Source organism: Colias croceus, chromosome 4 (genome assembly GCF_905220415.1).
Source record: "Colias croceus chromosome 4, ilColCroc2.1".
NCBI lineage: Eukaryota > Metazoa > Arthropoda > Insecta > Lepidoptera > Pieridae > Colias > Colias croceus.
In genome coordinates, this window is record NC_059540.1 from 5,545,275 (window position 1) to 5,557,943 (window position 12,669).

General features: G+C 32.4%; 1 protein-coding gene across 1 annotated transcript; it reads left to right on the plus strand.

Moving 5' to 3' along the window:
* Positions 1-3,389: 3,389 nt before the first annotated feature.
* On the plus strand, positions 3,390-12,208 carry LOC123690891 (cytochrome P450 18a1-like). Its single transcript, XM_045635011.1, has 7 exons — positions 3,390-3,796; positions 8,625-8,852; positions 9,129-9,244; positions 9,481-9,705; positions 9,973-10,192; positions 10,384-10,648; positions 10,774-12,208. Exons 1-7 carry the CDS (start codon positions 3,646-3,648, stop codon positions 11,129-11,131), a joined length of 1,563 nt encoding a protein of 520 aa, XP_045490967.1. The 5' UTR covers positions 3,390-3,645; the 3' UTR covers positions 11,132-12,208.
* The last annotated feature ends 461 nt before the right edge of the window (positions 12,209-12,669 follow it).

The following is a 12,669-nucleotide window of genomic DNA, read 5'->3' on the forward strand; positions in this document are numbered from 1 at the left end:
GAGCTTTTCGTTAAGTTAACTGTACAGACTATATTGCAATGTAATGTGCAATATTTTGGTTATAATAAATCATATAATAATATGGCGTAGCTTTCCCTTACACAGTACACTCACATTCCCGAAATACATAATATATCGCATTATTACTTTCAGGGCGTGCCGCCATTAGTCGACCGGAAAATATCATGTATGTCCGAACAATTTGTAACAGAAAATCGTAAAAATAAGCACCATTCGAACTTTTCCTTAGCTAACGGAATAGAAATATCCTTAGCTATAAAAGGTACAAATAACAATACAATATTTAGTATGTTGTAATATTTTGCACAATGATTAATTGTATAACTATTGTCTATTTATAAATTGTTACATGGATTCTTCTCGTATCTTAAAATGCAGCGAGTTGTATTCGGAGAAGCGATCTCGGCGAAATACCATGTTTGTTTATTTTTTAAGATTTAAGTTGATGTAATGGAATGTTTATATTTGTCTAACGAAATATTTCATCTTAGAATAACATCAACAATCCATCTTGGTTTGCCAATACCAACAATTTTATTTATAAACTAGCTGTGCCCGCGACTTCGTCCGCGTGGAATAGTAACTGCATAGTAGTTACTTCTTATCTTAAATTATTGAGTAATAATTAAAAGAACTGTAAGTAAAATTAATTACTAAACTGAGCTAAACAATACAAAAAAAATGCCTTATTAATTTTCTAGGTAAAATTTCTTTTAAATTATGTCATATTATTTTTAGGCACCAGGGGGGAGGGGAGCAAATTTCTTTTCCTTCCTTCCTTGTATGGATGTTTTTAACTATGTATCGTGCAGCAACTGATCAGCTTAATCGATACTCAGTTTTTATCAAATCCAGCACAAAATCCAAATCAGATCTTTCCTGAATCCTGTCTCACACATGTAGTAACTAAACCGTTTAGACCGTGCAATAAAAATTAAATTAAAAAAAAACAGCGCTACGAAGAAAAGTGCATAGAAAAAGGAATAAATAATTTCACAAACTTCCCGAAGATTTTTAAAAATAAATACCATTTTAAATATTTATAAAAAAAAAACAAAGTCGTCGGGGCTGCCATGCCAACGTCATCATAATATACCTCATTATCAAAATATATGGTACTTAATTTTAAAGATCGTCGGGAAGTTTGTAAAATAATTATTTATTCCTTTCGGTTTCTTATTTTCATGTAATATTTTCAAGTGAGCGAGACCTACCTCTACCTCCATATTACATTCCTACATCATATTGATAGCTATAAGTTTGTTGCTCCTTGACATCTTTTAAATTGGGCCGTAACCGTGCACAAATTGTAATGGACCACAGTGGCAAAAGAAGTGGTATACTTAGGAAAAAATATTGCCAAGGGCCAGGCCTATGTAGCTTTGAGTAGAGTTCAAAATTTCCAGGGTGTGGCTATCCTCTCGTTCCCGTATCCCCTCTTCTTTCACAGACTTTTAACCCTTCCCTTTCCATCCCTAGTAAATGGCAGAACCGATTTTGATGTAAACCATATCTAATATTGTACCTATATGTACACGTCATATCCTGTAGTTTGATGCTCCATTTGGTTTATTTATCCCCACTGTCACCCCCAAAAAGGCCTAAATGTAATAAACGGATGAACCGATTTCGATAAAATATGACTAATTGTAATTCACACGTTGCCCTTTCATATTTTGATATGCCGCTTGAGTATATTATTTGACCACATTATTCATTCCCACTTTTACCGCTGTAATCTAATAAATGGATAAACCGAATTGGATAAAAATATAACTAAGTGTACTTCACCCGTTATGCACTTTTATTTGATATGTCACTTGGGTATATTTGACAACATTCGTTTTTTTTCATTCCCACTTTTACCCATATAAAGGTATAATAATTGGATGAACCGATTTTGATAAAGTATGTCTAATTATACTTTACACGTCATGCCCTTTCATTTGATTTGTCACTTGAGTATATTTGACAAATTCATTTTTTTATTACCACTTTTATACCTATATCAAATAAATGGATGAACCGATTTGTTACTGATAGGTCGTTCACTTTCATTTAATATATCACTTAGTTACTTATATTTGACAACTTTCGTTTTTTTCATTCCCACATTTACCCCTATATAATATAATATACCTAGGTATAATAAATGGATGAACCGATTTTGATACACTTTATCTAAGAACCAGCGTCGGAAAATATGCTGCCTAACTAAAAAAACCGCATCTAATTCGGATTACCTGTTAGCGAGCTACGGTGGCACAAACAGACACACACACACAGACACACATAGCGGTCAAACACTTATCACCCATCTTTTTGCGTCGGGGGTTAAAAATATAATACGACATAATTTAAAGGACATTTTATGTATAAAACTTACCTAGAAGTAAGTATAATTCTAATTTGACCAACCCCCCCCCCCCCCTTGGGCACTTTCGATATGATCACTTGGACATTTACAGGAATAATAATTGTAACCTAAGAGCAATGAGATTGTAACAGATAACTTACGTTTTATCGTACAGTGTATAGAATGCCTTAGCAAATGTTCGCCGTGAATACTTAAATGGTCATAACATTTTTATTTACGAACCGATTGACATGAAATAAACACTAAATGTTAAATTAAGATTACCACAATATATTAGTGAAAACCGCATCTTAATCGGATAAGCCGTTTCTGAGATTAGCGTGCACGAACATACAGACAAACAGACAAACAGACAAACCGACAAACAGACAAACAGACAAAAATTTTTTTAACTACAGTTTTGGGATTGGGATCGATTTAATAATAGCACCTGCTAATTTTTTTTTATATATTTTGATTGTACAGACACGACTTTTCTAGAATTTTATTATATGTATTGATTGATGATGATGATGATGATGATGATGATTGATGATTGATTGATTGATGATGATGATTGATTGATTGATGATGATGATTGATGATGATGATGATGATGATGATGATGATGATGTAAACAATAAGATGAAATGAAAAGCTATAGTATTTTCAAAGTACTTACAGTAGGTGCTAAATCAATAAAAACAGATGTGAATGTCCTATTAGTGAGATATCAACGCCGCTGAGTGATGCTGTGGTAGGTACTTATTATTACGTGTTGTACATAGTCCTATTTACTTAGAAAACTGGTAGGTATCTACTTATAATTACGTGTTGTACATAGTCCTATTTACTTAGAAAACATTGTAAATTGTAATTAATGAGAATATCCTATTCGCGATTGGTTCAAGGAAGTTTATCAGTGATCAACATTATATGCAGAGATCGATAAGATGACACGCCTTCCGCGGTTTTATATAAATTCATTGTTAGGCACGTTTCATTGTCATCGTAGAACATAAATCGCATACAAACCTTCATATTCATCTATTACGCATAAACTACTTTAGTAGTACAGTAATTACTTATCGTGCAGATTTATGAATTAAAAGAGGGTATCTTGAATTAACTTATCATAAATATTTGAGCTAATTGCGGGTGTTCTGATTGTTTTTACATAATTGACTGCGGCCATTACGGTCGCGAAAATAATTTAATAAAATGTATCCATTTTAATCCTTCCTTAAATTGACGATTTTTAATTCAAAATGATTTTATTCATACTAGAATATACGTGGGCGTATATTTCTAGTATAAGTTTGCAAACTATAATACGTTGTACATTGGTGGTGCTCGTTACGGCTTTAATTTCCTGTCATGTAATACAGAAAGTCAAGTATTTGAAAAAGCTCCCTCCTGGTAAGTTTATTTCTTTTATTTTTTTTAACATGTAAAAATATGTTCGATAGTCGTGATTTTTCTATTACACAAGTGATGTCTTGTCTAACATTGTTTACCACATAATATCTAACTATCTATTTAAACAGCACATTGAAACTATATCCCTTTTCAAACAGTAACAATGAGCAACCGTCGCCCCATAAGTCTGACTACACAGACATACATAGTGTTAAACCCACTACCACAATTCAAACCAGTAATACTAAATACCTTTCAAAGCAGGAAATTATTGTGTTGTCGGATAATATTGGTCAGGGATTTGGCGCTATGCTTAACAATTTAGGGCTTAAAGTTACTAATGTTTGTACGCCTAACAGTTCATTTAAATATATAATCAAATCACTGGATCATTTCAGCTTTAATAAGAATAATATTGTAATTATATTATATGGGGACAGTTTAAATATAAATAATAAGGATATTGATGTAGGATTTAAAAAAATGTTAGATATTAGTAGTAAGACTAAATGTAAATTTATGTTGTGTACATTGCCATACCTACCTGGTTTAACACAGGAACAAAATAGATTAATTCATAATATGAATTTAAAATTGTATAACCTAACAAATCATCATTGTGATGCATTTATTTACTTTGACATTAACTTATGTATTAAATCTTTTACTCTGACAAGGAATACAGTGTATCTGCCATCTAGATATAAGCGTGAACTTGCTATGTTAATAGCATATAATATTAACCAGTCTGGTACATGTTCGGTATCAGACCATCAATCTACTATAATTTTATGTAGTAGTAATTATATTATACATCAACCTAGGTTAAGTGTTGACAGACAATCTAGCCCTAAGCTAGATTTAAACTAGTATATAAGACAACAGCTAAGCAGTCTTTTTCCATTGTGCATCAAAATATTCAAGGCTTGGCTAGCAAATTGTTAGAAATAGAATTGTTTCTGAATGATAACAATATTAAAATATTTTGTGTAACAGAACATTGGCTTAAACAATGTCAGTCGTTAGTAAATATTGAAAATTACAAATTAAAAAGTATATACCTTAGGACGCAGGCTATTCACGGAGGTTCTGTTATTTTTGTACATGATAGTGTAAAATGTAAAGAACGAACTGACATTGTTGGTCTTTCTGTAGAACGGACCATTGAACTGTCCTGTGTGGAGCTGGAGCGATATATTATTGTTTGCGTTTATAGACCCCCTTCCAGTGACTATAATATGTTTGAGAAAGTCATGGAAGAAATATTAAAGCGTCTAAGCAGGAGTAAAAAAAAAGTTATAGTATGTGGTGATTTTAATATTGATTTACTTTTACAAACACAAACGGCTACACGAATTGTTAATTTATTTCAGTCATTTAATCTATATAAACTTTTTAACGAACCCACACGAATTACACCTACTTCTGCAACCTGTATTGATAATATATACTGTGACTGCATCTGTTTAGAGAAAAATATTCTCAATACATTGACTTCGGATCACTGTGGCCAGAAAGTAGTTTTTGAATGGGATTGCATACCTACATTTAAAAGGATTAATGTTAGGCCTATAAGTAAAAAAGGCATTAATAAATTTAGAGATAATATTAATAAAAACCTGCCCGTACTGAATGATCAATCCTGTAATAATAATCCTTGTGAAATGTTTAAAAATCTTTTCAATTTAGTTCACAATGAATTTGAAAAAATATTTAAAGTTAAATCTTTAAATATTACCAAGGATTTACCATTTAGTAAATGGGCGACACCTAGCATACATAGGTGTAGGATCGTTCTTTATGAGTTATATGGTATGAAGCAATATAATAAAGACCCATCTTTTCTTAGTTATGTTAGAAATTACTCAAAAATTTTTAAAAAAGTTTGTTTTACTGCAAAGCGTTTGTATATCAAAGAAAAAATACGCGACTCTGATAATAAAGTTAAAACAGTCTGGTCTATTATTAATGGTGAAATGGGTAAAAGCAAATCAAGTAATACCATAAAACTTGTATATAATGACAGGGTTATTGACAAAAGTGCTGATGTTGCGCTTGCTTTTGAAGAATTCTTCAGTAGTGTCCCTGCTACTATTACTAATAGTTTAAATTCGTCTTCAGCACTTGCAGAAACCTTTTTGAGGGACCATGTTGCGGGGTGCAGTACATTATTTGAATTACGACACGTAACTGCTAGTGATATTGTTACTGCCTTTAAGACGCTTAATCTAAAAAATACTTGTGATCTTTGGGGAATGTCCGTAAATTTAGTTAATAATATAATAGAAAATATTGCGAAAAATTTAGCTTTCATATTTAATAAGTGTTGTGACTATGGTACATTTCCTAATTTACTAAAGCTTAGTAAAGTTATACCTCTATTTAAGAAGGGCGATCAAGAAGACTGTAACAATTATAGACCTATCTCTATTTTACCAACATTAAGTAAGGTATTCGAGAGGTTGATATTAAACCAATTGAGTAGTCATTTTGCATCTAATGATTTACTGCACACCAAACAGTTTGGTTTCACAAAGGGGCGCTCAACCACAGATGCTGGAGTTGCACTTCTAACACATATTTATAAAGCATGGGAAAACTCAAAAAATGCTCTGGGGATATTTTGTGACCTCTCCAAGGCATTTGACTGCGTTGAACATTGTACTTTGTTACGTAAACTTAATCACTATGGAATTACAGGAAAAGCCCAGAACCTCATAGCGTCATACCTGCATGATAGGATACAGACTGTAGTTGTTAATGGAGAACGTTCTAGCGGTGCGTCAATTAACATTGGTGTTCCACAGGGGTCCATTTTAGGTCCCTTCTTGTTCTTGGTATATATCAATGATCTTCCCTATTATTTGCAGGATAGGTGTGAAATAGTTCTGTTTGCAGATGATACCTCATTAATTTTTAATGTGGATAGGCATGACCCAAATGTTGACGAAGTGAACAGTGCTCTTTTACACATATCTGAATGGTTTACTGCCAATAATTTATTATTAAATGCCAAAAAAACCACTTGTGTTGAATTTTTACTTCCTAATGTAAAAAAGTTGAACAGAGATATTACCTTGAACGGGGAGGTATTGCATCCTACTGAGTCTACTGTATTTCTAGGGTTAACATTGGATGAGAAACTACAGTGGGGAGCCCATGTCAACACCGCTGCAGGTAAGCTCAGTTCAGCTGCATATGCAGTCCGAAAAATAAGGCATCTCACCGATGAAGATACGGCTAGATTGGTTTATTTCAGCTACTTTCATAGCATTATGTCCTATGGAATTCTACTGTGGGGCAAGGCTGCAGATATAGAAACTATATTTATCTTACAGAAAAGAGCCATTCGCTCTATATATAATTTACGTGCTCGGGACTCACTAAGAGATCATTTTAAGAATACTGGTATCCTTACTGTACCATCACAGTATATATTTAATAATATTTTGCATGTTCACAAAAACGCCGACTTACACACAAGAGTAGGAGATAGACACGATTATGGCACAAGGAACAGGAATAGAATTGAAATGCCATTTTTCCGATTAGCTAAAGTTAAAAATTCATTTATGGGTCAAGGTATACGCTTATACAATAGAATTCCTCTCAATATTAAAGAGTTTAGTAATTCTAAATTTAAAACTTATATAAAAAATGTACTAGTTCAGAGAGCGTACTACAGTATTCAGGAATATATGGACGATAAAGACCCATGGAGGGTTGTCGCGTAAAAACCACAGGACAGTTCTTTGGCATATTATGATATATTATGTATAAGTTAGATATAAGTTACATATTATGTAATATTGACATGATTTTAAAAGAGCAACTATGGAGTTTCTTGCCGATTCTTCTCCATAGATACTGCTTTCCGAATCGGTGGTAAATGTTAAAAATACTTATGTAATGACGATTCGAAAGTGCTACTAAATAGTAGTCTAATTGAATAAATAAATGTTTGAGTTTGAGTTTGAGTTTGAGTTTTATTAATTTGATTTAAAAATCCAAATTAGTGCATTTACATATAATACTTTCTTCCATTTACTTAAAAAGATAGCCTCTTCTTATAACGAATAAGTCTGTTAAATAATTAAAATCTAAATATATATTTATAATCTATACATATAATAAATCTGTAGAAGGGTCAATTCTGTACTGTTGTTACTGGATCGATACCAAACCCAAATATGTGATTAAAAAATTTTTTGTCTGTCTGTCTGTCTGTCTGTCTGTCTGTCTGTCTGTATGTGAAGGCATCACGTGAAAACTAGCGGTTCGATTTCGATGAAACTTGGTATAATTATACTTTATTATCCTGGGCGTAAAATAGGATACTTTTTATCCTGAAAAAATACGTAGAAAAAAATTAATCTTAATTTTTCAGTTTTATCCATAGACGTTGTTCCGTAGAACCGCGAACACACGTTGCGTATTATTATAGGCCTAGCCGTATTTGGGAATTGGGTCCAATAGATATTTATAAGATGTTATTGACAGAGGTACTCAAAATGGAGAAATAACCATCCACGCGAAGACCGACATCCGCGCGGACGGAGTCGCGGGCGGAAGCTAGTTTTCTAATATTCTTGTTTACACGATCTTATGGTCATGCTTATGTTTTTCAAGAATAATAAAACGTCTATATTTAACCGCAGTTTATCAAAATAGTCAAAATACTTCACATGAAATATGAACCATGAACCTGAATATTCGAAATATTTCTACTGAAGGCTTTACTAAATATATACATAATATGTTTTGCATAAAATAATACCATAATCAATAAATATTCAGAAAATAAACAAACGCTTTCAATAAATTTCAGGACCATGGGGATTGCCTATATTGGGTTGTCTCCCCTGGATGAGCCAAGGCGCTCCACATTCCTGGTATCTCTCTCTTGCGGCTCGTTATGGTGATCTATTCTCCTTGAAACTTGGCTCTAATCTGGTAGTTTGCATCGGGTCGCCGAAGATATTACGGGATGTTTTTAATAGACTTGACTCAACTGGCCGTCCCCACACCCCGCTTAACAATTTGCTCGGAGGTTTTGGTACGTAGATATATTAGAACATACATATTTTGATAGTAGATATATATTTCGGATCACATTTTCGAAATATAAATATGTATTATTATGTAGAATATAAGACTTACTTGCTTCGATCCATTTTGTAATTGTAATAATTTTACCCTTCAGCTAAGAAAACAAATTGCTAACACAAAAAATATATTCCTTTTGAAACAAATGGAATTTCATTAATCGACGATTTAATTTTTAAAATAATATTTAGCAAATTGGTTCATTAAGATACTTAAACAATTGCAGGAATTATTCTTAGCGAGGGTGAACTTTGGAAGCGTCAACGTCAATTTCTTCATGAAAAATTCCGAGCCCTCGGAGTCAAATTGTGGACAAACCAGCGCTTCGAAAAGTTTATAATTGTTAGTAATTTTTTACAAATATATTCAACCACAATTACCTGTAAATAATGTAATAATAATATTCAGGATATTTGAACGATAAACTACAAAAGTATTACTATGGAATCTATAGTTACAGTTATTTGTGATAAGGAACACTTAGCACATTTTATTACTTTTCAGCTCACGCCATTGCATAAATATTCAAGTAATGTATATTTTAAAATATGTATGATACGTTGCTTTTTTAATTTCAGGCTGAAATAGAAGAATTTTTGACTCAACTGGAAAACCGAAAAGGCCAAGCATTAGACCCCGTTCTTGTTTTCGGTAGACACATGCACAATATTATTTGTCAATTGATGATGAGCTTCCGCTTTGAGGAAAATGACCCTAACTTCGAGTTATTTAATGAGCGTATTTCGAGAGGAATGAAGCTGTATGGATCAGTGCATATTGGAGAGCATTTGTCTCATTATATGGTAAGTTTTGTCAAAAAACGAACTGAAATTTTAAAACTGAAAATTTTATGTGATAATTAATTACACGTTCTCAAATCACTTTTTGTGTCTTCTATGTTTTACTTTATGGGCAACATGTTAAAATTATTATTTTTTTGGAATGAGGATTAAAAAAATATTATTTTACTAACAAATAAACACAGAAAAAATTCTTCGAATAAAATTAATAAAATAATATAAGTTTTTAGTTACGCATTCAATCTAAGTTCCTAATTGTTTCAATTACAGAAATTGCCGGGGAAAATGGCTGTTTTAAAAGAAATACAAGCAAACTTGAACGATATCTGCAATTTTCACGAGCATCACCTTAAGAAAAGAGAAGAGAAATACTTGAATAAAAGAATCGGACATTATGAACCCGAAGATCTTTTGGACTATTACGTTGTTCAAATCCAAAAAGAGAAGGACAATGATTTACTGCCGTCAATCTTCAAGGATAATTGCAAAGGTAAGTCTTAAATACTGCAAGGATAGACTTCACAAAGCTCATGGTCCATCGATAAAAATGCTTAAAAAAAGGATTATCTTCTCTTAAATCATCATTTGGTTAATAATAAAAGGCTCAAAATTAAAATAAAATTAATATTAATAATATACGAGTCAGGACGAAATTTTATTTGAATATTTATGTTCCACCAGTGCAGCAAGTGGTGCAAGTAATGAACGACCTTTTTTCCGCGGGAATGGAGACATCGAGAACTGCTATCGTGTGGATCCTCATTATCATGCTGAAGGAACCCGAAGTTGCAGCGAAAGTGCGGTCTGATCTAGCAGAGGTTGTGGGAGTTGGGAATCTGGTGACCTTGGAAGATCGTTTGGCGTTGCCGTACGTGGAAGCTGTCATTTTTGAAACGCTTCGTAGAGTGTCTGTTGTACCCCTCGGAACATCTCACGTGAACCTCAGGTAATTTGCAAGCTTTAATCAAATTCATTGGGTTGTCATTGCTATTTCATACAAAAAGAGATTTTGGAAGGTACAAAAAATATTTCAAAATAATTTAAATTGACAAGTATTTTGTATTTTCATAGGAAATGGGATATCAACGGTTACACGATTCCAGCTGGCACCATCATCGTACCTCTGATTAATAAAATGAACATGGACCCGGAGCTGTTTCCTGAACCGGAAAAATTTATACCGGAGCGATTCCTCAAGAATGGAAAGGTTTTTATTCCGGATTACTTTATGCCTTTTGGAGTTGGTCGTCGAGTTTGTCTTGGAGAGCAACTTGCTAGAATGGAACTGTTTTTGTTCTTCGCTAATTTGATGAACCATTACGAGATTGCGATGCCGGAAGGGGAAGCTATTCCTGATCTTGAGGGAACGTTCGGCACTACCCATGCCCCGCTACCGTACAAGCTTGTGTTTAAGAAGTTGGTTACTTAAACCATGGTGGTGCTTAATGCATTAGTCTCAGGCAATTGTACTTAATCTGTACTCAATATGGTATTTTCCATTGTATGTAGCAAATTCCCTGTTGGTTTAGTTTTAGCATCGGATTATATAACCATACAAACGGAAATGTATTTTCGTGCACAAAATACGTTTGCAGTTTTCAAATACTCAGTGAATAAGTTACATATAATAAGTTCCCAGTGACCAATAATTTTAATAAAATATCTACTGTTTTATTGAGTGTCCCAGTGATATGTGTGTTGACAAATGCATTAAGCAGCAATGTGAAATCTTCCATTTTTCTATTTCATTTTATTATTAGAATTAGTTTTATGTGCCAACGAGGCAACTTTTTTACCAATTTTATGACATTTTTTTTTCTTATTTTGATGTATTAGATTAAGGATAGTTTTAAAGAACGTGACATTTTTTTATTTCACTTAATAAGTTAGTGCACTGTGCACAAAATTTCAATAATTTTTGATTGTGTCTTTTTATTTTCGTTTAATTTAGAATAAGTATGACCGTCTCAAAATAAAGATGGTGAGTGCGTGCATTAATGACTTGTCATGAATTTTTTCAATAATTTTCAGTGTTATGATATGTAATAAATATTCAATAAAATGCTTTATAGAACCTTATTAAATTTACTTTTTATATACTCGATTGTTTACAAGATGATGAATTTTTGCCGAATATCGTAATGCCGTCCGTTGCATGCAAGGCGCACTCTTAGATATTAAGATTTTCTTTTATTTTAATTCCGGTCAATGTAAACTTTCATCGTTGCGTAAATTCCCATAGAGCTGGAAATTTTTATGTAATCTGGGAACACCTTCAGTTTATAAACGTGATGTGAAAAGAACCATTCGAACTTGGGACATAAAGACTATCTCTAAGGAATTTATGCAACCACAGCTGTTTTGGTCTACGTTGATCGGATCATTTCATGACTTATTTTGATTATTCTTGATTATATTTTAGTTTAAGTAATGTGACATTAAAATGAAATAATGTTTTGATATTATTCCAATTATTCTACTTATTAATTGTAATCATTATTATATAATGTTTCAATTCCATTTTTCTCTAACGAAAAAATTGTAATTCGTGTCCTAATATGTAATTTTTCAATAAATTTTTTAATAAATACATTTCAGTCGTTATTGTTAATCTTCCCCTTAAATTATTATTATACTTTTGTATGCCGTTAAAAAACTTCGGCCACATAAAGGGTGTATTGAACTGATACACCGGTTTTTTTTTTATTAATAAATAGTATAAAGGCATTGATGTTATATAAGCCCGAGAATGAATTAATGCTGTTGACCTTGAGATTTGGAATTCAAAGGGCAGAAGGGAGGCATTCAACGTTATTTAATCGATCTGACCTTTTATGACAAGTTCAAGGATTTAAGGGGCAGTTGAGTTGATTAGAAAATATATTTAAATAAGATTTTTTTTTCTAAATTTGTGCAAAAGCTTTTAGAATTTTCTTATATGGAAATGATTTTCAAGATCAATTCGCA